This window comes from Trachurus trachurus (genome assembly GCF_905171665.1).
Source record: "Trachurus trachurus genome assembly, chromosome: 5".
In the NCBI taxonomy this organism is placed as follows: domain Eukaryota; kingdom Metazoa; phylum Chordata; class Actinopteri; order Carangiformes; family Carangidae; genus Trachurus; species Trachurus trachurus.
The window spans coordinates 7324495-7350914 of record NC_139896.1 but is presented as its reverse complement, the minus strand read 5'-3'; the positions used below and the strand labels follow the sequence as shown (position 1 = coordinate 7350914).

The 26420-nt window shown below is 41.3% G+C and overlaps 1 protein-coding gene across 1 annotated transcript; it reads right to left on the bottom strand.

The window, feature by feature from the left end:
* Nucleotides 1–246: 246 nt before the first annotated feature.
* On the bottom strand, nt 247–10315 carry ccdc3b (coiled-coil domain containing 3b). Its single transcript, XM_083972744.1, has 3 exons — nt 9699–10315; nt 6088–6262; nt 247–642 (listed from the first exon to the last, which is right to left on the bottom strand). The coding sequence occupies exons 1-3, from the start codon at nt 10067–10069 to the stop codon at nt 349–351; spliced, it is 840 nt and encodes a 279-aa protein (XP_083828870.1). The 5' UTR covers nt 10070–10315; the 3' UTR covers nt 247–348.
* Nucleotides 10316–26420: the final 16105 nt, after the last annotated feature.

Below are 26420 nucleotides of genomic sequence, written 5' to 3'. Positions count from 1 at the left end.
AAAAACTTGCTCCACTATCAGATTCTTCTACTTATTTCTTATGCTTGAAAGAAGTAAAAAAAAAAGTGTCTAAAAACAAGCTACTTTTTAAATGTGATGAGTCTTATTAAGTAGAATAAGATTTGTTTTGACTATAAATGACATTTTGACTAGAAATAAGACACATATAGCCTACTTGGTAAGATTTTGAGTTTTTGCAGTGTACATGATGTCGTTTTCATCCATGATTTTACTTTCATTGATAAACTTGCTGTTGCTGTCACTTCCCCCCAGCTTTTCACTTCCCCCTGTCACAGAAAGTTGATTTACATACAATGATACAGAATAAAAATTTAAAAAAAAACATGTCTATTTTTTCAGCTTCTTGGACAGAACCTTTTTGAGCGGCGGGCTCTTCTGGTCCTGGGTGGTGTCCTGGTCCGGGTGGGTCTGGGGCGTCTTGGACTCGTACAGCTGTTTGAGGCTGAGGGTCTGCTGCTCCTTCACGTTGTCTCGCTGGGCCTGGCGCAGCAGACGCTTCATGGTCTTCACCTTTTCCCTCAGGTGTCCGTTGGCTTTCTCCAAGGTGCGCACCTTCTGGGAGAGAGTCCTCACCCTCTCCTCCTCCTCGAACAGAGCCTTCTGCACCGTGGAGCACAACAGCTGCGAGAGAGAGAGAGAGAGAAGATGGAAGATGGAAGATTTAAGCTTGTTTATTCCAGTTTTACAGCACAGAGAGAGTTGTAATATCTGGAAACACATGAAGGCGGTTTGATTAAATGCACTTTGACCCATTTAAACATTTACCTGTCAAATTACTATCAGGCTGTTTGCAATTTACTACTCGGAGAAGTCCGGCATCAGCTTTTATTCTGCAAGATTCCCCCACTGAAATTCATCCTACTGTGCTTTTTGAGTGAAATTGTATTCCATCACGGCTCATACTGTCAGGTTTAATATATTTTTTGTTACATTTATGACGTAGCACATGACAGATCTGCTGTTTTTGATACTAGATTTCATTTGGATAAGTCCAGTCGGTGCTGGCTGGCTCTCTGGGCCGACCACCGCTGCCAACAGCTCATAAGTCTTTTAGCATATTCGGCTGTTTGTGTGTGAGTGAGTCAAAAAAAGAAAGAAAGAAAGAAAGAAAGAAACTTTTTGGCTGCTTTTTAGAGCCCCGAAAAGAAAGAGAGCGGAAGGAAAAAGTCAAGAAATTAATCACGGAGTATTTTTAAGATCATACCTCTCTCGCTGTGGAACAGTCTGTGGAAATACAACTCAAGAATTTAAGCTGCACCGTGTACCCATCCTGCTCTTTGTGTACCAGCCAGTTTTTTTTTATATACGCCAAAGACAACTAACACTGCAGCTGAAGGTATACAGGACCAGAAGAAAGTGTATAGTCACACACACACAACATCTCTGTCTCTGTGTTTCAGTGAGACGCCGCCACTGCAGTGAGATGAAACCCAACATGCCTGCGAACTTGCGACAGATGATCCAAAGGCCCTGGACCTTTTCTTAGGTGAAAAAATGAGCTCCAGATGCGTCCGACTGCATGCCTGTCTGCCTGAGTGTGGATTTCCTCCACAGATCCTAATGCTTCCACATGGGCCCGCGTGAAACACTGATGTAAATTCCCTGCCATCAGATAACAACCGCTGAGGGTTTTGAGGAAATGTTAAAAATGTGCTGCCGGCCGCCGGCCCACATCACTGCTTAGTACATTACCCGCTGTAATATTAGCCATGGACTTTTTCCCATGAGCTCTTGCTGGTGTGTCCCATAGGGATTTGAAAGGATGAAGTGTAGGTACAGGACAATCACGTTATGTAAAGCAGAAAGTGCAAAATGGAAAAAAAAAACACAATTTTTTGCACACTCAGGTAGGTAGAGCTTTAACTTAAACATGATGTTTCTCTCTGCACGTCTACAGTTTTGTTCTAAGCTGCAATACTTAAGTAATTGCACTCAAAAGAGTCTGCAGCCCAGAATGAGACACAGGTGCAGCATTTAGACCTTGATCTTTTGTTACTGATGATGCATAATCGTTGATGAAAACACATTTTTGTGCCTCGGGCAGCAAGTCTGATAAAAAGCTAATGATAAAAAATACAAAGCTGCTGATTCATCGAAGCGTTGTATCAACGTTTTCATCAAGAGTTCACACAGTGATGGTGGTTTTGAAATGTATTTGAGCCTCTAACCAACGGTGAGATTACACGAAAAACGGTGTTGTTGAATGTCACAGTGACCATATGTATTATATTAATTATGTTGCTATTGCCTTTTAGTGTATGTTTCAGTTGTTTCTGTATTACCATGAGAGGACTAGCAGAAATAGCTTTTATTTTGAAACCACCACTTTTATTTTGAAAACCAGGTGTGGGAAGGGAGCAGGTGAGCAGGTGAAGATGCAAGTTTGCTCCAGTTAAGCTAAGTTTTCTACGTTTTCAACCTGTTTAAGTGTTTGTAAAGTGTTTGACAACCTTACAAGATCCAAAGATAATCGTCTTGTTTGCAGCCAACGAGGTAATTAACCATTTTTGTCTGTTTTACTCGTCGTCATACAGTGTATATGGATTTCGAGAGAGAAAGCTTCAAATAAACCAGTTGATAAACCTGATTGAGGCAGGTGTTGAGATTCAATCTGTTCAGAACAAAAAGTATACATTTTTATGGAGGATGTATTTTTTTTGTGCATAACATTGTGTTTTCTTTATGCTATGAGATTTATTTAAAAATATATATACTTTTGGGGGGGAAAAAGCAATATATCACTTGGTTTACAGGATCCCAATGTATCACAGTACATCATATCATCACCTGTCGGCAGGATACGTATTGTATCACCAGATTCTTGCCAATACACAGCCCTCTCTAGTTACACTTGCCAAAAACTTATGGAGTCTAATACAGTATTGCTATTTCTTTTTGTAATATTGCTGATTTATCTAGTAGCCCACTGCACTACATCATTTCTGATGCCATGTTGATGAAGCAACAACAGCTAATCACTGGAGAACAGTTTACCTTCAAATGGTGAGTGTAATGGTTTTATGAGTGGGAGCAGCAGCATGTGGATGATTCATACGATGATTCTCTGCCTGTAATTCATGGTGAAGGTTGTTTTGGTTCTGAACTATAACACCCCAACTTCTGTCACAGTTTGCCTGCAACATTTTCTAAGTGATGATGTTTATATAAAAGTGCCGTCAGGCCGGATGCCAAGATCTTTGTTTTTTCTGTGGCACTCGAGTAGATCATGCAGATATTTGAGTTATAATCATCTACATTACTTGATCTCAAGAACATTTGTTTATTTGCATTATAGCAGAAGTAAGCGATCCGGTCGTTTTGGCTAACTTCTTGTCAGCCGATGGAGTTAGCAGTCCCCGCCCTCGTCCCTACGTCACCACATTCACGCGCATCCCTTGGCTGCACACACAGAGAGGACCGCCCCTTTATGCCGTTCTCTCTCCTCATTGGATAAAGGTTGTAGGATACAAGGAAAGTTTTCTCCTCGGCTTACAGCAGAGCAGATTGACTGAGAGATCCCTGTTTCAGTCCAAACACTCTATATAAGTGATTGCTGTCGGAAGATATAACTATTTAAGACTTATATTAACACAAATATTCCGCTTACTTCTGCTTTAAATGTGTTTTTCAATAGCTGATTGAACATATAAAGGAACATTGACCAGACTGAAAGATGAATAAATATGAAAAACAGGGTCACTGGTGAGTAATCGTGAACAGAAAAATGACTCTGGTGTTTTTTAATCTTCATTAAGGCTGAGACAGGCAGAGACAGACTGAGGTGAGGTCACAATCAAAGAAAGCGGCAAGTGTGCACATCCTAACTTTTTGGCTCTAATATGGGTTAAGCACCATTTCCCACAATGCAACTGCGCTACATATAGATCCTCCCTGCCTGGTGAACGCCCACATCTTGCGGACTCTACCTCCCCAGATTCTGACAGGCTCCAAAATGGATCCATGTGGTGCACCCTCGGCCCTCATGCAGAGCTTTGATGATCAAAGTCTGATCTGATCCAAACTCCACAAAAAAAACAAACAGGACTCTACGTGTTTCTTTAACGTGTCATTTCCAATGTCGGAGGGGACGTTCAGGGTAAAAACAGACGGTTATTTGCTCATCTCGCGCATTAGCACTGTATTTTGTTACACTGATGCTGATTTCTTTTGTTTAGCCTCTCTGCGGTCACCGGGCCAGGACGGTGTCTGTAGACCTCAGAGCTAATATTTCTACATTAGTGTTGGGAACAAAAACTGTGGGAAAACACAGCTTGTTAGAATAATGTTTTTATTGCCTGATACACTTCGGTGTTAAATCTTAAATTGAATACAAGCCATTTGATTTACTATGGTTTGGATGATGCGTTGTGTATCTGTTCAGATGTTGAGTTCAGGTTTGGTTGTCCAAACAATGGTTGCTCAGTACCAGAAGAAAAAAAAAAAACAAAGTCTGTTTTTATTTTTCTAAGAGGAAATCTAATCATGAGAGTGATGTAAGGAAGGAGCACTGATATCTAAATGTCGCTCTATAATTATAATCATTGGCCTGACCCAAGAGTTTGCTGTTAATGGAAATACAAACCATGTTTTCGTTCTCTTTTACCCATAGCAGATTTTCTTTTTCTTTTTTTTTGCTTTTATGAGTAGTCAGCAAATGATTGGAAACAGACTGAAGAAGACTGACCTAAATCAGGCGGATTAAGCCAAAGGTTTAGATTCATTAAAGGGGATAAAGCCGTGCTGAGTGACTGGAAACCATTTCTACGCCGACACAAAGGACTCTGAGACGGGTCGACACAGTGACGGAGCACCAGGTGCAAATGAGCTTTGATCAGTGAAATCCTAAAGATTCAGACGGTCTTAAAAACCCTGATGCACATCAATATGAAAGTCATGAGCCTCCAGACACTCTGAAATCATCAATCTGAACGGTCCTACGTATAATCAGGAACTATTTTGTGATTAAGAGTTGTAATTTCATTTCACGATGGATCCACTTTCCCTGGTTTTACTTCACTCAGTCATTTTCTACATTTCTCTCTCTCTCTCTCCCAGAGAGTTATGGTTTTTCCAGCCCATCAAAGGGCGACCTCCTCCTTCAATATTCATCATGCTGCTGCTCGACTAATGTTACTGTTTCTTCATGTGATGGATTTCGTCTGAGGCCTCCAACTAATGATTGTTTTCATTATCAAATAATCATTTAATACATTGTATTTTCCCGAGTAATCGTTTAATGTCGGAAAATTAAGAAACATGCCTTTGACGAGTTCATGGAAAAACCAAGAGACACATAAAACATAGAGGAGCACAAAGTCCTAAATCTACATCCAATAGTGTATTATTGCATTGGTAATTTTTAGCATAGCAGTTATTTGAATCTCTGTTTATTGCCTGTATGTGTCATTGGATATGATTAACAAGGCTGCGGTTTCCCTTCAGGGATCCACGTGTTTAGTGTTTTGCTGGAAAAACTTTGACAATTAAGTGTCAAATGAACTTTTTGTCAGTGAACTAACAGATAAAGCAGGTCTTTGCTTCAGCTTCAATTAGTGGTGGTTTTCGGCTGAACACTTAAAGTTTGAATTCTTGTTCTGCCGCTTTGATTTTTATACTTTTCTCTATAAATCGGTTGAAATACTTCAATCCAATCCAACCAATCAAAGACCGCTGGCTCCGTACGCTGTCACCCTGACGTAAGGCGCTTAGGTAAAAACTCCATTAAACAACCAAATGGCCAAATATCTAGATCTTAACATAGTGAGCTCTTTGTCTGATAAAAACCTCAAGAAAATGTGTATTTAGTTTCCAATGGCCTAAGAACTTATTTAGCGTTCCTGCTTCTTTTCTTTGAAAACAACAGGGTGTGATGTTGAATCCTTTGTGTGCGCGCCAGAAAACCTCAACCTCTTGGGGCTTATTGCACCCGTTCCCACCAAGTATGTGTGAAGTCACCATGAATCTGTAACCACTGAATCGTTGGAGATGGTGCTTTTCATCTAACACTTTATCAACACTGGTTTATGTTGGTGGTTGCGGTTGGGGTTGTTTTTTTTTTTGCTTTACCCTGCTGTCCTCCTGAGCCTCCCACTCCGGGGTGAAGGTGTGGACCTGAGTCCCGGGCGTGCAGTTGGAAAACTGGAAGAGGCTGGAAAACATGCGATGGTTATCTGCAGTGTCGGGGAAGATGGGATCCTGGAAGTTCACACCATGAGGGACGATGTTGTAGTTTTCATCCATCCTGCAGAGAAAAGGGAGAGAAGACTGTGATGATTCACTCATGCAAAGTTGTGAAATCTGAGCAGCGAGAGACTTTATTAAGAAGGGCAGTCCGTTTAAACCGAAGCAGTGGAGGAGATCTATTTATCCTAGACTCCTAGTTTCAGTGAGTCTGTTTCTGTAGTGATAACAACACATAAAGTTTGGCAGAGTCAAACAGGAAGAGTTGGACCAAAACCCCCAAACATTACAGTAATATAAACGCAGAATTGCAAACAGACTCTGGTCTATTTTTATGCAAATTCAAGCATTATGTAGATGAATCAAGCCAGCAAATTACAAGCCAACGGGATTCGGTGTGCATGTTTCATATCTTCTCCTACAATGTGAAGTGTGTGAGGGAGGAAGCGGCGTGTTTTCCATACATCTGGATTCCATCTCTGATCCCTCCAGGGACATCAGGAGTTTGGTTGTCCCTATCACAGACTCTGTGTGTGTGCGTGCGTGTGTGTGTGTGTGTGTGTGTGTGTGTGTGTGTGTGTGTGTGTGTGTGTGTGGACTGTGGAGATGTTGAAAGAGCAAGAAGAAAGCTCATGTTTTGCTTCACCAGAAAGAAAAGGTCAAAGATCACATGTAAGCAAAGCAGCAAGGAGGTCAGAAGAACCAGGAACTTTTCACCACGATTTTTTTCAATGTTGTGTAGCTGTTGGTGAATTTCACGCCATGTTCACCCAGCTATAAAGACATTATTATGAGCGATAGTTTATGCACTTACGGAGTTTCACCTCCAGTGATCGCTTGTCTACTTTTGACAGAGAGCTTCAAAAATGTTGAGATATAGGCAAAAAAAAAAGAAAAAAGCTTTTTGCAGTGAGCGCATGGCTGAAGCTGCAGCGCTCTCAATCTGTCTGCTTTAAAGGTCCTGGGGGAGGCCCGAGGTTGCATTTTTCTCCATGCTCTGATTCGTCCTGTCCTGGGAGCTTATTCCTATGATTGATTGGAAAAACCGCTTTGGTCTGAGACGGTGTTGTTGAGACTTTTATAACAGGAAATGGACGTCGACTGGAGACGGCGATGTGAACTGTTTCGGTTTTTGGCTCCGTAACACCAAGTGTGTCTGGTGTTGCGGAGTGGCCACAACAACTGTTCGCTATCACTCCTCCTCGTGAACCTTTAGGGTGTTGTTGTGGCGCCAAACAACACATTGGATAAGAGCAATTAAGAAGCTTGAGAGAAGATTGAGATGCATCTTGCATGAGGTTCAACTGCTGCCTGCACCCATGTTCCCATGTATCCTGCATGGACTGGAGTCTTCTGTATTGGAAAATGTGGGTAATCAGATCGGTGGGGGGGTTTCCCTGGACAAAACACCACCACCACCACCACACCATTTGTTTACTGGGGTAATCATTGCTTCATAATTATCATCAGATCGGTGCTTAAACGGGCTCTGTTGAGACTCGCTCCAGGAAGTGTCTGACGGTGGTCGTCTGGCTGATTACAGGGATAACGTCCGGATGTTTCCACCAACACACAACGGGGGCCAGAAAAAGTCGTCCCTGGAGGTGCAATTAACTGAAACCAGTGAAAATACTATAAAAGAGTCGTCATCGTCATCCCGCTCAGAAACACACCGTAGCTGTAACACCTGTGAGCGTGACTCCTCTGCTGCGTTATGTGATGTGTGACATATAAAAACACATATTGATGTTGGCTCTGCTGCTGCTGCTGCAGACCCTCATGTGGGACAACCAAACATTAAATGTGAGGAATGCTTTCCAGTTGCCCTCCCCCCGCCTCCCAACTCTGCATGGCCACCATCAGATGGTAGTAAGTAGGCTATACTGGAGTATTTCAGCAGCAGTGAGTGCATGCATGGGCAGACAAAAGGTGGTCTTGCCGGCTTGATAACTCTCATGAGTGAAAATTCTTTGCAGGTTTACCTTCAAGCTTTTTGGGGGAAATGTCTGGCACTGTAATTATACACTGACTGGAATGCAATCGAGGTTTCCCCGAGCAACCGTGTTGTTTCTGTCCAACACAGACATTTAAGAATAAAAAACCTGCAAAAATCTGAGCGGAAACTTTGACAGGCCGTGAAATGCAATATTCAAATGAAATCAATACACGATGGATGATGATGGTTTAGAAAACTGATTTGCAAAGGAGGCAGAGAGTGTGTGTGTGTGTGCCGATGGTGCCAGTCATCTGCCAATGTATATGTGCAAATGTTTCCTCACTGGCCGACAACTGATTGACTCCTTTGCTTCCTTTCATGACAGATCTCAGCAGAGGTTTGAGGAGCTGTTGCTGCTGCTGGTGAGACAGGCCAGACCCTGAGAGGAGCTGAGGTTCAATAGTGGATTTTATTTTATTACACTCCTGATTTATTACAGTGGTTTTAAACACATGCAATAGACTGTGATTGCAATGTTTTCCGGGGGGTCAAGATGTGAATTTGACCTTCTGAATGAGCAAACTACTGACAGACAGTCACTGATTATACTCTGTACAGATGTTTCTTAATTACCCAATCACTTAATAGGCCTACATTGAACTTCTCTCTCTTCTCCAGTTTAACACTTAACTCTCATAGATGTGCACATTGTGTCAGAGGGGTGCGGAGCACAGGAAGGTCAGACGGTGGTGGAGCCAGCGATGATGTAATTTGAAGTGTATGACTGCGAGACAAATGGAGGTTCTTGTACTTTGCTGTCTAATCCCAAATATATTAAAATAAATGCACATTTTGAAGTTTCTGGACTTTCTCATCTGAGGGTTTTCTTTGAAGTGCTTCACACTGAATTTTCATTTTTTGATGGATTAGGTGTACAGTAATGAACTGGCCTCAGTGAGGGCTACTGACCGGATATGTCAGCTGTACAGGGGGGAAGAGATAGATAGTGGAGCTCCAGCTTTGTCATGATAGAAAACTTTATAGGCAGCAGCTACATTACATGACGTCCGCTATAATGGGTGGTCTCTCTATTTGCAATCTGTTTTTAACAAATCTAATCATCACTTTATGTAACCTGCTCTAATTTAAGAAAGAAAAGAGGGGGGAAAAAATGTCTAATTGTTCTCCGATTGTAAATAACAATGTGAAGTTTATTCCAGCTGTGAGCCACATCTGGACACCATGGTGAAAATGGGTCATGTAATGTTACCTCATGGGAAACAGTCACTGAGACAAACTCTGAAAACTCTTAAAACTTTCAACACATGCTGCTGTCATAAACAAAATCATCCTCATGTGCGTTCAATCGTATCCACATTTCTAAGTTTGCATGACAATGTGTGGCAAGAAAAAAAATCCTAAATGCAGCAGTTTCTTTTGTCTTTTTCCTATTATGAGTTTACTGACAGAATGTCTTGCCTCATGCTGTATTAATAAAGCTTAATTATAATCATTTTCATCCCAACTCTTGCATAATATTGCAATGCAGGTTATAGCTCACCTTAGGAAAAAGTAGTAGTTGTTGTTTTTGGTGACACTGTAGGAGAAGCAGGGGAAGTAGCCCAGGCCGGTGACGTTAAACCTAGAGCCGGTGGGGACCTCCAGCATGCTGCCCCACGCCTGGTCGCACAGCAGCTCGATCTCGGCCGAGTAGAGCAGGTCGGTGTCGTGCTGCCACGGCAGGTAGTTGTACACGCTGTAGGACTCTTTGTGCAGCGCCAGCACCTTGGCAAAGACTATGATCTCCGCCAGCTCAGCGCGGCACGCTTCTGTCTGCGGTCTCCAGTCGTGGGGCAGCTGACATCCCATGCAGCAGCTCCCCCGAGGACCGGCGGCCGCTGCTGCCAGGATAAACGCCAAAATAATCCACATGATCCGGGAGAGAGAGAGGGAGAGGGTCACCGAGGCGCACCGATAGGCTGCAATACGATGCAACAGATGGATGAACTTAGAAAGAAGGAGATGAAGGAAAAGAAGAAAAAAAAACTACAGGGCTTTCATGCAATGCACATTCTTCCAGTGTTATTCACAATAAGTCAATATAAACAACCAAACAGCCCCGGACAGACAGTCGGTAACTCCACTGCGGTCCCTGTTCCCTGCTCCCTCCTCCCAGCCTCTGTACCTGCGATCAGTGGATCAGCCCATCCACTGCAGCAGCAGCAGCAGCAGCAGCATCCCCTGGAAAACTGCTGCCTCTCACCTTTGAAGTGACACCGGGAGGAGCTAATTAAAGTGTTTGCATTCAAAGCCTATAGCTAATTAATGAAATTTCCCTGGAGTGTCATACACAACAAGTCATCCAGCGTCAAGGTTGTGACAAATTTGAGTCATTTAATGCAACAAAGAACCGTCATGATTATTTTTTTTTGACACAAAGCAATAGCCTAAAAGAGTTAGAACAGAAACTTTGGGAAGATCAGTGGCGCCCTCTACTGACAACATGCATGCACTTTGTTAGCGTAGGCCTAGTAGAATAGAAGTGTTACTGTAAAGGTAACAAACCTACTGGCAATGGGTCAATTTGCCAAAATGTTAAACTATCCCTTTTAGCTTGTCCACATTGTCACCTGTAGGAATCACATTTATTTTTCAGCACTCTGGACTAGGCCTACAAATAACTTTTTTTATATATAGCTATAGGCTATATATAATTTCTTAAGTTTTGGCTCTCAGGACCTAGTTGGTTTTCAGTTTGTGCCTTATCTACATATGTTTGACCAAATGTGTCAACTATTAAAACTATTATTGATCAAATAAAAATTGCCAAGTTAGGCAGCAGTCCAGACATTCAAAATGGTATGGGAGTAATGTGTCTGTACCATAAACTGTACCTTATATAGGCCTGCATTTAACTAACACAAGTGTACCTGTTGTTGTGTAATGTAATGTAATGTAATGTATACACAGCTGTATATTGTGTTATCAAATGTGTTGTTCATCTCGTTGAAAAGATCGAGCCAGCCAGGAGTCGAACCTAGAATCTTCTGATCCGTAGTCAGACGCGTTATCCATTGCGCCACTGGCCCGTCAAAATAACACATACGACCTATTCCCCCAGTTTTGACTTCCAGGAGGGTTTTTTTTTTTTTTAATCTGGCTTCTATCACTTGACTTGATCAACATGTCAACCTGCTATTCCTGGAGCCTATTATGTAGCTAATTGTCGGTGCAAGCTAACATACCTTGTTGAATATCTAGACTCCTGCCAAATTTAGCCTTTTTTTTAATTATTGTATCAATAATCGTTTTGGTTTCATCATTTGGTCTTTTTTTTTTTTTTTTTTTTTTTTTTTATAGATAAGACACAATCTGAAACCAACCGTGCCTGAGAGTCAAAACTCGGGGAAATTGTGTCTCAGGTATCCAGGTGTTTCAGGGCCAGTGGCGCAATGGATAACGCGTCTGACTACGGATCAGAAGATTCTAGGTTCGACTCCTGGCTGGCTCGACTTTTAAAGCAAAACTCAAATATGAAGAAATAGTAGTGCTTCATGTAGTCTTCATCATATACAAACAAGACTGTGACTGTGAAAACAGCTTGAACAATCTAACAAGGGCATGTCCACAGAAAAAAAAAAAAAAAAAACCCAAGACATCAAAGGTGTTTCTGTGGACACAAACAAATATTGGACCTGGTTAAAAACTGAGGCTGACCTAACTATATTCTATATATCACCATGTGAATCATGTGATATCGACATCATAATATAGTATTTTAAAACACCACTCTCTTGTCACTGCCAAAGTCAAGATGTAGCCTATTGAACATCTCTTTTTGTGTCCCCTGAAACACTTCTGTTGTGTTGGGCGTTTTTTGCTGCACATGTGTTATTAATTAAATAAATTTCATTCATTGCATGTGTTTCCTAGCCTTGACCTCTCAGGGCAAGATGAGATCCCAAGAGTTAAAACCTGGGGGGCAATATTCTGAATTCAGTGGATAATACTTCTTTATGGCAGATCTTCACATAGGTCTGAGGAGATGCTGTTATCATGGACAGATACATAGATGAGGGGTGATTCTCTGTATCTTTTGTTGTGTAACAGAAAAGCTGACTGAGCAGTCCTAAAAGCTGAACCACGGTGAAAATGTGTTTCTGCATCACTTTTTTCATGGATATGGATTCAGGATATGGGTATTGCAAAAGTGCCCAGAAAACTCATTCACCCCAATGTATGTGTTGCCCATTTGCTTGTAAATTGATGAAAACTGCCGTGTTTTTGTTTTTTTAGGTGTCTTGGTCATATCAAATTATACTTATAATTTGTTTATTACAAAATGTAGATTGAAATATTAAAAATGTAGACCGTTTTTGTATTTTTTACTAGCCTATGTGTTAATGTTTATCTGTAAAGGGTCCACGATGATGCTATTAACGTGGGTGATATAGAAATGTCCTTAAATTATTTAAAATATCACACATGCTCATTCACCAACAATGCAGAGATGTCAGTTCTTGGGCGCTTTTATTTGCAATACCCATATTCCGCCACCAGGAGGCGCTTGTTACTCTCTTTTCCAGCGCTAGTGCCGCCTGTGGGTCGAGGTCAAAGATAATTCTTGGTAGTGACAGCCAATCACGTTGCCGTATGCTACCAAGAATCTACCAAGATTTGAACGACGTGGCCAATCAGCGCTCGTATCGCTACCAAGAATTCCACCAGAAATTGACCAATCAGCGTGAGGCCTCTGACTACTGACTTTTGCGGTTTGAAAAAAAAAAAGAGAGAAAGTCCGACCGGAAGTTACCGCCTCGCTGCCACCTGTCAGCCAATCACGTTGCCGTATGCTACCAAGAATCTACCAAGATTTGAATCGTGTGGCCAATCAGCGCTCGTATCGCTACCAAGAATCTACCAGAAATTGACGAATCACAATTTCCTCTCGAGTACCAGGAGGAGACTTTAAACCAACAAACGTAAGTCAATCCTTTACAGCTATTGTCAATAAAATAAATGTAAAAACGTAAATTACTGGTTCCAAATAAATGCCGAGTCAGAAAAAAAAACAAGAAGAAGCCTTCTTCGCCCTTTTCCGGTGCAGCGAAAAGTATGGCTTCAGCTTGAAATTCAAACTTTCTGTCGTAAAATATGCAGAGGAAAACTTGGGAGAAGCAGCCGCTGGACGTTTCTCTTCTCTTCTCTGTCGACGCCAACAAGAAGAAGTGAAAGAAATAAAACTGAGCTAAAAGGGCCAGGCTGCGTGGTGGAGGTAGGAAGGAGGCTAGTTAGCGAGGAGCTTGAGATAAACAGGCGGGATAAGGTGTGTGTGGCCCGGTGTGACCTGACCGTGGCAGCTGATGGCAATGAGTGAGGACAATTTGATCCACTGTTTCAAAGAAGGGGAGCCATGTACAGCAGGGAGAGAGATGTTGGCTCAGGCCAGACAAGGAGAGCAGCAGGAGGAAGATGAGGGTGAAGAGTTTGAAAATGAACTGGTAGTTGAGGATGATAATGAGGAGGAGGAGGATGAGTGAGAGGATGGACATGGACTTGGTCTTTCAACAGGCTGTTGAACCAGTTTTTCTTGTTGTCTTACTCAGGTTGCCCTCCATGTTTTGTTTTGTTTTAAATTCATGTACATGTTGTTTTTTCTGGATGTTTCAGAAAACAAGTTTTTGATATACAGACACGATCTGGCCATTGTTGTTCAGTATTTCACCTGGTGTCTACCTTCCTGAAAAACTGATTCATTCAGCAGTCGTTTACTGGTTTGAGGTTTAATTGAGTTTGCATGTGTGTTGACAAAAGAAGAACATTTTTAACTACAGTGCTGTTATCTCACTTTTAAAAAATGTAAAAGTTATATAATTATATATATAGTCATATAGTCAATAGTCATATTGGTTTAATGAAAGAATTTGAGTAAATTACCATATTTTCCTAGTTTTGCTGAGCAAGGAATACAATATACACAGCTGTATATTGTGTTATCAAATGTGTTGTTCATCTCATCTTTCACAACTGTGTAATTTACATCTGTTTCTGTTTTCTTTATATTCTCATTTTTTAACTTGGATGGAACCTTGCTTCAGGAAACGGGCTGATGAGAGTCTCAATCTCACGGACACCGCTTCGCTTCAGTTCCAGTCCAGTTCTTGCCAAGGCCACAAACGCTTTAATTCAGCACCATGGAGATCCAGCAAACCAAAAACACCTGCTGGGTTTCTTTGAAATCCAGTTCGGTGTGTTACGTGGGCCACTTGTGGTCCCTCCATCACCTGTGTGACATCTCCTGCAACCTGCACCGTGGCGTCACCGCTGCGGTCCTTCCAGCACTTGGAGCACATAGCTGTGAGTTTTACTACAGTATTCATTTAGTTTTGGCATTTATTGTCACACTATCAATAAATATATATTTGTCATAAGGATGCTAAGACAAATTTAACCTAAATATTTCCCCTTTTTCATGTAGCCCCAGTGCACCAATTATCAGCAGAAATTGATCCTCCAACACCTGAAGAGTCCATTTCACATGATGTAAGCCGGGCCAGGTTCCTTTTTAAATGAATATTTACATGTTTGCAAACAAAATCAGGGTTAAAACTATCTTTCATTGTAGGATTCTGTTGGACCTGACAATATTGAGGTGTATGGAGCGGTGCAGGACTTGGCAGAGTTTTTGGTTTGCCTCAGAGACTGACTGGAGAGGAGTGCACCAGGATCATCACCCTGTGGCAGGCGTTAGGGGAGTATGACGAGAAGAAAACCATGAACCCACCACGTCACCAAGCCACCCTAAAACACGGATGATTCAGGGCCACTAAGAAGATTGTGGCACCAGGTGTGGAGAGCACCAAAAGGTGTGTTAAATTAAGCCAACTCAGGGTCTTGTCTAAAAAGTGACACTGGCTGAAATAGCATCTCTATCTTTATTAGTATACTGTAGTTAAAGCCCCTGTACAGACTTTTAATTAAAAGATCCCCATTAGCTGACGTCTTGACAACCAGCTTATCTTCCCGGGGTCCAAAACATACATTACATATGACACACAATAGTAATTTAAACAAATGGGAACATTCATTTAAAAAAAAAAAAAAACAAGACACCATAACTATGCAAGGATATTAAAAATCAATGTGTAGATGACAAATAAAAGAAGACAAAACAAGAAAAACAAAACAGAACAAACGAACAAAAAAGGAAAACTCGTGCAAAAATACCACACATAAGAGCCAGGTCCACACACTTATATATTATTGATAATGATATATATATGTATTCTGTTGTAATTTGCAGGTGTTTCATTGGGGCTCACATTCCTGCACAGTGGATTGATTGCAACAGAGTGGTGGCGGCCATCTTCATAAAGCCAGGCTCTGTGCTCTCTACCCAAATGCTGTTGTGCGCTATGAGGGAGTCACGCTTCAATGGTGGCACGTGTGTCACATCACATCCTCCGTGTGTTCCTCTGTTTAGTTGTTTCCTGTTTTATTTTGAAGTCTGTGTCCTGCCCCGTCTTCCTGTCAAGTTTCCCACCTGTTTGATTACCTAATGTGTCTCACCTGTGTTGATGGCACCACCTGTGTCTTATTCCCTTGTGTATTTAACCTTGGTGTTCTCCTTTTGTCTCGTCTGCATTGCTTTCTGCGCCAGTTCCCTCTTCCACGCTATGTTTTTCTTTCATGTGTCTCCCCGTGAGTTTTTATGTTTCCAGTCTCTTGTTTTGAACTTTGTTATTTTCTATTGTACTTTGTATTCCTCTTTTTCCCTGTCAGGGACTAAGGCCCATGATACTTTGTTCTTTTCTGTTGGACTTTGAAGGCCTTTTTTTTTTTTTTTTTTTTACTTTTTTTCATAAATATCTTTTGTTGAACTCTACGGAGTTGTCTGCATTTGGGTCCACCCCCCTCCCCCCCTCCCCATCCTGACAATATGTTTACAAGCACATCCGAGAGTGCATCATCACCAATGCCAAGCTAATGAGTGAGGCCCCTATCCAGCTCCCAGAAGTGAATGCTGCAACAGTGACACAATGGTGAGTACATTAGGACATGGTATGTAACTTAAATATGTTGATGCAACATGCGAATGTGTGCATAAATGCAACTTTGACTGTGGTGTTTGTTTAGCCACTGCCAGAAGAGATGTGTGTGGAGCGGATACGTTTTGAAGCAAAGAGTTTACGCCCTTGGTAGGCGAAATGAGGTAAAGTTTGTTTGTTTGTTTATTTGTTTATTGGGTTGACAGCTACAATGAATTGTTTTTATGAATGACGTGTTGTTAAACCGTATGAATAAGGATGAGGAGCGCGAGTGTGTATTGAATTTATTGTGCAGTATGTTTTTTAATATTGGCAATTATGTAATTAAATCTTTTCATGTGTTTTTTAGTTTCACGGCGCCAAAGAGGAAATAAAAGTTGTGCACCAGTCGAGCTCCAGCCTATGTGTCATGAATGCCGAGGGACCGTAACAGACAGTGATGCCACGGTGCAGGTTGCAAGAGGAGTTGGAGATGATGGGACCACAGACCCTGCAGACAACGACGCTTGTGAGGACGCAGCAGGTGGTCTTTCTGTGCCAAAAGATCGGGACATCACAACTCCTCAAGTTCAGCATAACCTTCATCCCCCTCTATATGAACATTCGTGGTCATTGACTCTTCAGTAGCCAACTTGTAGTCCTGCAGGGGACTTTACCAGTTTGCTGATAAAGGTATTCCACCCCCCCATAAGCTTACCTTTAAAATATAAAAACCTTGTTATGGCCCGGCTCAGTGACCACAACAAAACAACCAAACGGAGGACAGAGGATCAATAATAAGTGTGAAATTTATTTACAACGTAAGGAATAAATGCGAACAGAACCATAACCAGCACACAAAACAAAAGAAAACAATGGTGGCTCGGGCCGAGCTTCCAGCTGGTGGCAAGGAGAGAGAACGCAAGCAGACTGGCCAGCCATCATTGTAGGCACCGGGAACCACGGCTGCAGGTGTTCCCGATTATTACAGCCACTGCAGGGGGGGAAGGGAAACGCACAGACAACCCCGGATCGTCACATGACAAACAATTAGATAATATACCAGGACATTATATAATAACTCGGTGGTAAAAAAAATGTTGTAAACTTTAATGTTATTGTCACAAAAAACAACAAATATAATAGTCATCTACCAGTGTATTTTCTTGGCCCAATGTAAGGGATGAACCTCCTCTGCAAGAATATTGACAGCATGGCGGAGAAGATGATTGTAAAAATGTGGCTGTTGCACATCAATAGTTGCTGTAGCAGCCTGGTCCTCAGCCAGTCCATCCAAAAGATACGCCTGGAAGAACGTGTCACTTCACCTCCCATGGTACCTGTAAATTAAAATGTAAAAACAAAAAAAAGCAAGATCACACAAACATTTCCTTTTAAAATATGTCAGGGGCACAGAACACAGGAGCAGTTTCAAAGCAACAATGGGTTTTTATTTTACCCCAAAACCAGCCAAATCAAATTTACAACGTAACTCAAGATCTTGGTCAACTCAACTTAATATAACTACAAATGAACTAGCAAACATTAAGGTGTGGCATGAACAGTTTTTCTTACAGTTTGTAATTTGTAATTTATTTATTTAGAAGTCAGGACAATGCACATTAATAAAACATGTACCGTAGTACGTGCAAATGTGCCAGATTGTAGCCCGTGGGCTAATTTCCATCTGGAGTCCTCTAGGCAGGTTGGTGTTACAATACAAAAGGTTAGAATACATTTTAAGTAGAAAATAGCATAGACACATACAATATTACAACACATTACTAGTACTTATATGTTAAAACAGGTCAGTACATTAGAGACAGACAGATCTGTACATTAGAAGCATGCAGTTAGAACATTAAAGGTGATTACATGTTTGGTTGGCTCTAAGCCATACCTTCAGGTGGCTCTTAAAAGTAGTCAAGGTAGGGCATTCCTTTATGGGTAAGGGTAGTGTGTTCCAGATTGCAGTTCCTTTCGTAGACAGGGCATTTTGACTGAAAGAGGTTTTCCTGTATGGAACCACACAGTCCCTATTAGTAATTGATCTGGTGGTCCTCGTTTGTTTAAATGCAATAAACTCTTTAAGTGGAGATGGCGCCAGGCCATGTAGTACTTTATATATTAAACATACAGAGGAGAATTTACAAAAATTAGGAAAACTTAGCAAATTATATTTCACTAGAATGTTACAATGATGGTAAGAAAACGTTTTTTTTTGTCTAAGATTTTGAGTGCTTTTTTATACAGAAGCTCAATTGGTTTCACGATAGTAGAGCCGGTCATGGACCAGCTGGTAATACAGTAGCTTACTACTAGTAGTTAATTCAATTTCTAAATGATCAATTAACTAAATTGTAATTTTATTTAATCTAAACATAGTTTAACATTTTAATGAAGTCAGAGGAGAAAGGATTTGCATATTTACCTAGGATGAATCTGTTCATGTGCAAATGGTATGACTCCAGTGACGTTGACCCTCTTGCACAGCGGTGTGTTGGCAGACGGTGCCCTCCCTTCACTAGAGTTCCCGTCTGCGTGTACAGCTGTACACCTGGAGGATCCTGGATGCAGGCCACATGCTTCCGCTGGGACTTCAGGATCTTTCTCTCATCCGGGCCGAGTTTATGAGAGGGACGTCCAGCGTGTCAGAGCCAGCATCCCCGTCAAAGGTCTGGATAAGTCCCTCAATCAGAGCCTGGTTCTCCTGGGCTCCACGGGTGGTTCTCCTGCAATGCAGAGCGAGCTCGCTTCGACTGATGGAGCGCATCACATCAGCCTCAGAAGGATGTTTCTATTCAGCTTCTAGCTCTGCACGATTGGCCTCCTTCAGGGCCATCAGGTCATCCAGGTCATCCAGGTCCCACATGAAAATACAGTGACTGAGGCGACTCATGAAAGTGGCGTAGAGCTGGTGCAGCAAACCTCCGCATGAAGTGCCAGATGTCCAACCGGATGTTCATCTGCCCCCACTCTTCAAACATCCTCCTCAGAAGAGTGTTGCCACAGCAGTCTCGGTCGACATCTCAGGAGGAGCCACCCCAGCCTCTCTGTATCTCATGATGAGACCTTCGATCATCGGCCCAAGACCAAAACCTTCACTGACAGTGAGTACGGACATGATTACCTGTCCGTGCCCAGGTAGAGGTGCCATAGCTGTGTCCTGCAAGCTTTCCGGTCACCTTCTTTGTTGAATCCATCTTCAAGATCCGACCATATTGCGATGTGATGCTGGCCTTGATCTCCTCCAGCCTCTGCAGGACATCCTGGGCGTACACCTGCATCAGCCACCGGTGTTTTGGGACGACTGGCATTGCAGGTACTGGCTCAAATGTGAGGGGCAGGATCAGGCCTGACCTGACAGCGCTGGCAATCCCCTTGCAGTCTGTGAGGTACTGGACTGTCCAGTGCAACAAGACCTCAGTGTGACGCTCGAGCAGTTTCTTCTGGATCTGGCTGCTGCTGTTACCCAGGCCTCGCTGACGCATTAAACTCGCCACCTCGGTGTCACAGGCAAGTTTAGATGTCAGGATACAAGGGAACTGCACCCTGTGGGCAATGTCAAGCTGGGAGACGATGGCATGGCTCCAGCTGATGACCTTCCTCTTGCAGTTGCGGCAGGCGAGGTAAGTGAGTTTCACCTGCCACAACTTCCTTGGCATCCACAGCAGCAGAGGATGTCCAAAGTAATTTTCCAATGGAGGAGAATCTTCCGTGGCACCTGTGGAGGATACCACCAAAGTTAAAAAGTAAACAAAAAGTCTGCAAAGTACATTAGAAAATAACAAAGTACCAACCAAAAAGGGTCAACAAGCCAAAATACTAACGCGAAGTACAACAGAAATTCACAAAATAAGAGACTGGGAACATAGGAACTCACAGGTAGAAACACGAGGGGAGGAACACAAGAACAAAGCTCACGAAGGACAAAATGCTGCACATGGACAACAGACAATTAGACAAAGACAAAAGGAGAACACTGAGGTTAACGAGACACAGGTGGGGCAATCAGACACAGGTGAGACACGTGAGGTAATCACAGCAGGGAGCACACAGGAAGACAGGACACTGACCTCCAGAATAACACAGGAACTCAAAAGGGGACGAAAGACACAGACCATGACAGCTAAGGTCCAGCTCAACAAGCCCCTGTGCTGTCCACCTAAACAGCCTTGGAAATCCACCTCTGGTCCACTTCAGGGAAGATGTTTATCCAGGCAGCTGGAGGAAGGATTTGCTGTGCTGGAAAAAACTAAGAAATTAACAAATGCAAATTCACTTTACTTCACTTATCTTTACTTTATTATCCATTTAAATCAAACCATAAAAGTAAATTTAAAAAAACTAAATCAACAGTACTGTTTACAGAAAAATTTGCACTAATTAATATTGTGTTCTGTGTTTTAAATAAGTATAAACATACGTATCAAATGTTCCTCCTCCAACAGAGTTGCCACTGCCAGCAGGGTGCTGTCACCCAGCTCAGTGGATACAGTGGGGTGGACGAGGGTGGGTAACGGCCGTATGCATCCCTGGGTCAAAGCTAAAAACAAAACAGAAAGAACAAACATTAACATCATGAGTATTGAACACATACTAAATATAAAAAAAATGTGTTATACAATGTTTGCTTACAAGGTTTGGGTTTAAGTATCTTCCTAACCAAGAAGGAGCGAAGGGAGGAAGTGGCAGCGTGCTGGGTGGGGGCTGTGTGCTTGGCATTTTTCTCAGCATCATGGCAACAGCAATTCTGCCAGCAGTTCTACACACAACATACAAACACACACAAAAAAAAATATTGTTGCTTTTGTGTTATTTTGTTATGCTGTTATTATGTGGTGTTACATGATCCCACTATTTCAGCTGAAACAGTGTCTGGTGGGGTTCTCTCTTTTTTGTTTGTTTTCTCTTTCCCTAGATCTTGGTGGAAATTAAAGCCTGAGCTGGTAGCTGGTGATCTAAAGGCTCTAGTTTTGTTAAAGAGGGTTTGTGGTAAAGGGAGGTTGGCCGAGGTAAGACCGGGGTACCCTATACATTTAATTACATTACCTCACTCACGTAGTTCCTTTATGTTAGAGTCACTAGGTTATGGGTTGGTGCCACTTGTGTATGGTTTTTCAGCAGCCATTTTGTTAGATCAGTTAGTCAGGCCTTGTGTTCTTTTCTTTCCCTCACACAGTTAGAGGTAGTCAGGCCCAGTTTTGTTCTATTTGTTTATTTTATTTCTTTGGCACAACCCTCACGGCCCTCCTTCCCTCATCCACCTGGTAGTAATCCTCTGTTCATTTGTTTGCTCAGACTCATTCTTTGTGAATAAACCCATATCATTTTTTTCTCTAGTTCTGTGTCTTTCTCGTCATTGTTTGTCGAGTTACTGTTTCCCACAGGAGATGTAACATGTGGTATTGTATTTTTTTTTTTTTTACCTGATTAAATAAAGGTTGAATGAGTGTGTATAATTAGTTTTGTATTCCATGTCTGAATTAATGAAGATGAAAATGATGTTCTGTTGCAACATATTAAAAACACATTAAACTTCACTGATTAACTTTTGCTTTTGTCTCAATGCACATAGTACTCCTAAAATATGCATTGTCTTACAATAATACTATAGTATTATTTAGTTATTTAGTAATAGTTATCAGAGAACAGTTGGAGTTTTTTTTGCGTAGAACAAACATAGGCCTTGAGTCAATGTGCAGAAGTTACTGGTGGTATTAATTTAAAACCCAATAGCTTAGTGTGAGACAAGAAGAATGCAATTTGCAATACAAAAAACTAAACATGTAACGTTACTCCACTTTTAGATGATTCACTGTATGACATCAAATAAATTAACTTTTATTCCATTAACCCTAACCCTATCGACAAAACATCATGTAACTTACTAGCTAGACACAATGACATGCTAACCAACCATGTTGATAGTCAACAAAAACTATGATTCAAACTAGGTAGGTTTGGATTAATTCATACAAAAGGTCAGGAAAGTATGACAAAAAAATACAGCTCATGAAAAAAAGCTTCTTTCATACCTCAAAAGCAGCAGGTGAAGATCGGTGGATGTCCTCTCTATTCTTGGTGGGCAGAGGGGTCTATCTCTATCTACGTAACTGTGCATGTGCACTTAGCTTCTGGCATAGAGCTTCTGGCAGGAGCAGGAGTTGATAAGACAAAAGATTGACCTCGACCTACAGGTGGGCAGGGATGTAGCCTCTGTAAGGTAGGCTACCGGCAATTTACTCCCATACCAGGTTGAATATCTAGACTCCTGCCAAATTTCGCCTTTTTTTATTGTATCAATAATCGTTTTAGTTTAGTATTTGGTCAACATTATTTAGATAAGAAGACGAAATCCGAAACCAACCCTGCCTGAGAGTCAAAACTTTGGGGAAAAATGTGTCTTTGATTTTCACATGTCAGAGGGCCAGTGGCGCAATGGATAACGCGTCTGACTACGGATCAGAAGATTCTAGGTTCGACTCCTGGCTGGCTCGACTTTTAAACTGTAAGTCCTGTACAAACAAGTATGAAGCCTTTGTAGTCTAGTGTAAATGTACAAACAAGACAATCTCAGTAAAAACTGTGGCACGCAATCATTTATATCTATATCTTAGGCCCATAACAATCTTCAGAGGTCAATGCACCACATAAACAGAGAAAACATTGCAACAAATTCAGAAAACAATCTGACAAGTCATGTCCATAAAAAAACTCCCAACATATCAGAAGTGTTTCTGTGGATAGAAACAAATAATGGACCTGGCAAGAGACTGAGGCTGACCTAACTATTTCACCATGTGAATCAATGAGAATCACTGCTAAAGTCAAGATGTATTTGAACATCTTTTTTGATGTCCCCTGAAACACTTATTTTGTGTTTGGGTCATTCTATAGAAATGGTCACTTTCCTGTCCCTACATTATTCACCAGGAAAAGCGCTCAAAAGTGTTCAACAATGACACAAAATATACATGTTTTTTTGTAATTAAAGTGTTTTCTTGTTATTAAACCATGCATAAGACAGTTATAATGCACATTTATTTTAAAATATATCTTGAAAATCTTGTTAGTGCCATGAATTTGGCTTGTCCCTCGGGTAAGGAGTCATGGTTCAGTGACATATTTTGAATTTAAATAAATGTTTTTCTCCTGTTTTAAAGATTATAATACAAAGGAAAGTGTTATTTAGTATAATACTTAAAATAATGAAAATATCAATAAATAATTTAAATAATTTACAAAAAATAGCTGTCCCTTGATTTCATGTCACTGGTGTTACTATTTGTAAAACCCTTTATTTTGAAAAACTACTTCATCTCTGCAAACATCTTCTGGGGTTAAGAGTTAATTGGAGGTGTGTCCATTTTGAAGAGCACATGGTTAGTCAGCACCTTCTCTTCATATGTTGACAATGTTAAGCTGTAATTTATGTTGATTTATAATGGCAAGTGGTTAACTGTTATGTGACCATGTTTAAGTTGTTAAAAAAATAATACAAATGAAACATGAAATTGCTGTTCAAAAAGCTACCATTTTCATAGAATGACCCGTTTAGGTTTTGCAACATATGTATTGTAGAAATTTTATTTAATGTCTTGCATGTACTCTCAGTGCAAGATCCCAAGAGTTAAAACCCAGGGACAATACTCTGAAATATAAGTTCACTATCTGTTCAGTGGATGATGCCATCTTCACATACGGTAGGTCTGAGGACTGGAGATGCTGTTATCATAGACAGATACATAGATGAGGAGTGATTCTGTGTAGGTACTATCGCTCTGGGTACTATCTTTTGTTGTGTAACAGAGAACCTGATTGGTCAGTCCTGAGAGGCGAACCACCTTTTTTTTTTTTTTTTTTGCATCACTTCTCATGGGCCGCTGCCGCCTGTAGGTCGAGGTAAATCTTGGTAGTGACAAGCCAATCAGCGCTCGTATTGGGCCTGTGGGGCCGCTGCCACCTGTAGGTCGAGGTAAATCTTGGTAGTGATAGCCAATCACGTTTTCGTATGCTACCACAAATCTACCTAGTCTGGGGCCGTTGACTGGCTGTTTTGGTAGGAAACAGATCCAGGGCGAGAGAGGTAGACCTTTCCTTCAAAATAAAAGCACGGAGCTAATAAAATGCGGTAAAACTCTTTAATTTAAGGAATATAATTTACAAGAAAGTCCCCGAGCCATTAAGTTAACATTTTGCTTTTATTGTATTACAAGTTAATGTTTATTTTATAAGTTTTATGTTGGTGAACACTTTTATTTTGGTGAATTTGGTGATTTCGGTTTCCGCTACAGACAGGAACCAGAATGCAGACGAAATTCGAGGTAACGGGACACCAGGCTCTTCGCTTGTCTGAAGAGCCTGGTGATGCGAGGCTAAATCTACCAAGAATTGAACCACGTAGCCAATCAGCGCTCGTATCGCTACCAAGATTAGTTTTTCGTGGGCCAGTGTTTGACTACGGATCAGAAGATTCTAGGTTCGACTCCAGGCTGGCTCGACTTTTAAACACTCACCCTCAGCGAAATTGAAGTCTAAAGCGCAAAATGCGTGTCGTATGTGTAATATCAAAGTCCTTATCGTCTTTGGTTATATCACATGTGGCCATTTACGCGAGTCAAAACGTCGCCTGTTTCACTAACTTTGTCTTTTTGTTGGGTTGTGTTGACTGCTGGTCCCGCTGGTGAAACGCTGGTCATCGCTGTACAAACCGATGAGACACAGAGTACAAGTGAGGTTGAGAGCATGAATTTCATGTTACACTAATAACTATAGTACACATTCACATTGATCTAAGAAGGTTTTTACCAAATATGTTGCCTAAACGTTACCATCCAGTAAGTCCGTCGGCCCAAAGTCTATATATGAATCTATATAAGTGATACCTTATATGGACAGTACTTCATAGGGCTAGTGGCGCAATGGATAACGCGTCTGACTACGGATCAGAAGATTCTAGGTTCGACTCCTGGCTAGCTCGAAATTTTTTTATTTTCGTACATTGAAACATGATGTACTGTAACTTGAATGTGGAGAGCTCACATGTATGATTTAAATCTTTTCGTTTGTTATACAACCAGTGTTTTAGGCAAAATATCAGCAGAAAAAAACCCCACCTGTTTGTGATCCGGATCTAACGTCGGCATAATACAGGGTAGGCTATGTCAGGAAGAGTCTACGAAGAGTCTACGTGTTTCGCTGATTACCTGAATAAAGGTGAAATGAATCCGGGGAACACGCGTTTTGGTTTGATTCATAGACTGTAAAAAAACTGGTTGTTACCTTAGACTGTGGCGCCACCTGTCGGTCAATAATGTGAGAGCCAATTGTGATGCTTATCGCTGCCAAGGTTTGAAAATCATTCAGGTGTCTGTGACGCCCACAGTTTTACCAATAAGTAGCCTAGACCAAGAAAAGAGAAAGAGGCTATGACCATGGATGCATATAATTTATCATACACATATTAATATGAGTCAATAATTTGCATGGGCTCTTTGGATACCTCTTGCTTTATTTTGGGAAGTTGAAGTCCCAGAGTTTCAATAATGAAAGGTATGTGAGAACTTTCTGACTAACTTTCAGACCAGTTTGCTGATAATTGGCCTACGTCTTATTCTCACTTTGGAAACGCTGTGTCCTGCCCACAGATCATCAGATTCTGGGTTTGTCTCCTGGTTTCACTCGCCTTTCAAACATCATTGCTGCAAAAGAATGCTTACATAACATTACATAACTATAACTTAGTGGAATGTCACCATATCTGGATATAATAAGAAAGTAATGCTTCTCCGTCACCAAGTGAATCGTCTAACAGCTGGCAGAGTAAAAAAGGAAAGAAAGACAGAAAAAAAAACCAGGACCTCATCGGAAAAGTACCTCTGGTTTTGATTAATAGCTGGTAAATCAGTGCGGATAAACACACACCACAGGCCTTTGCAGGACTGAAAACCGCTGCAGGGTCAGTTAAATGCTACTGAGAACATTTCCAAGTTCAGGGCTATAAAACAATTACTGTTATAAGTTGCTGCCATAAATTACTATTTACCATTTACTCTCTTTTTATTCTAAAACGTATTCCACTTTCATCCTGAGGGCAGTTTAAATCTTTAATTACATCACACTTTACTCCCAGATGTTCCTGTTTTAGCTGTTCTGGATACCATTATTTTAATATTTTAATTATGTTTCAGATTTTTATGCATCCTTGGTGGTTTTGTGGCTTTATTGTGGTATTCCTTGGCACTTTTTCAATT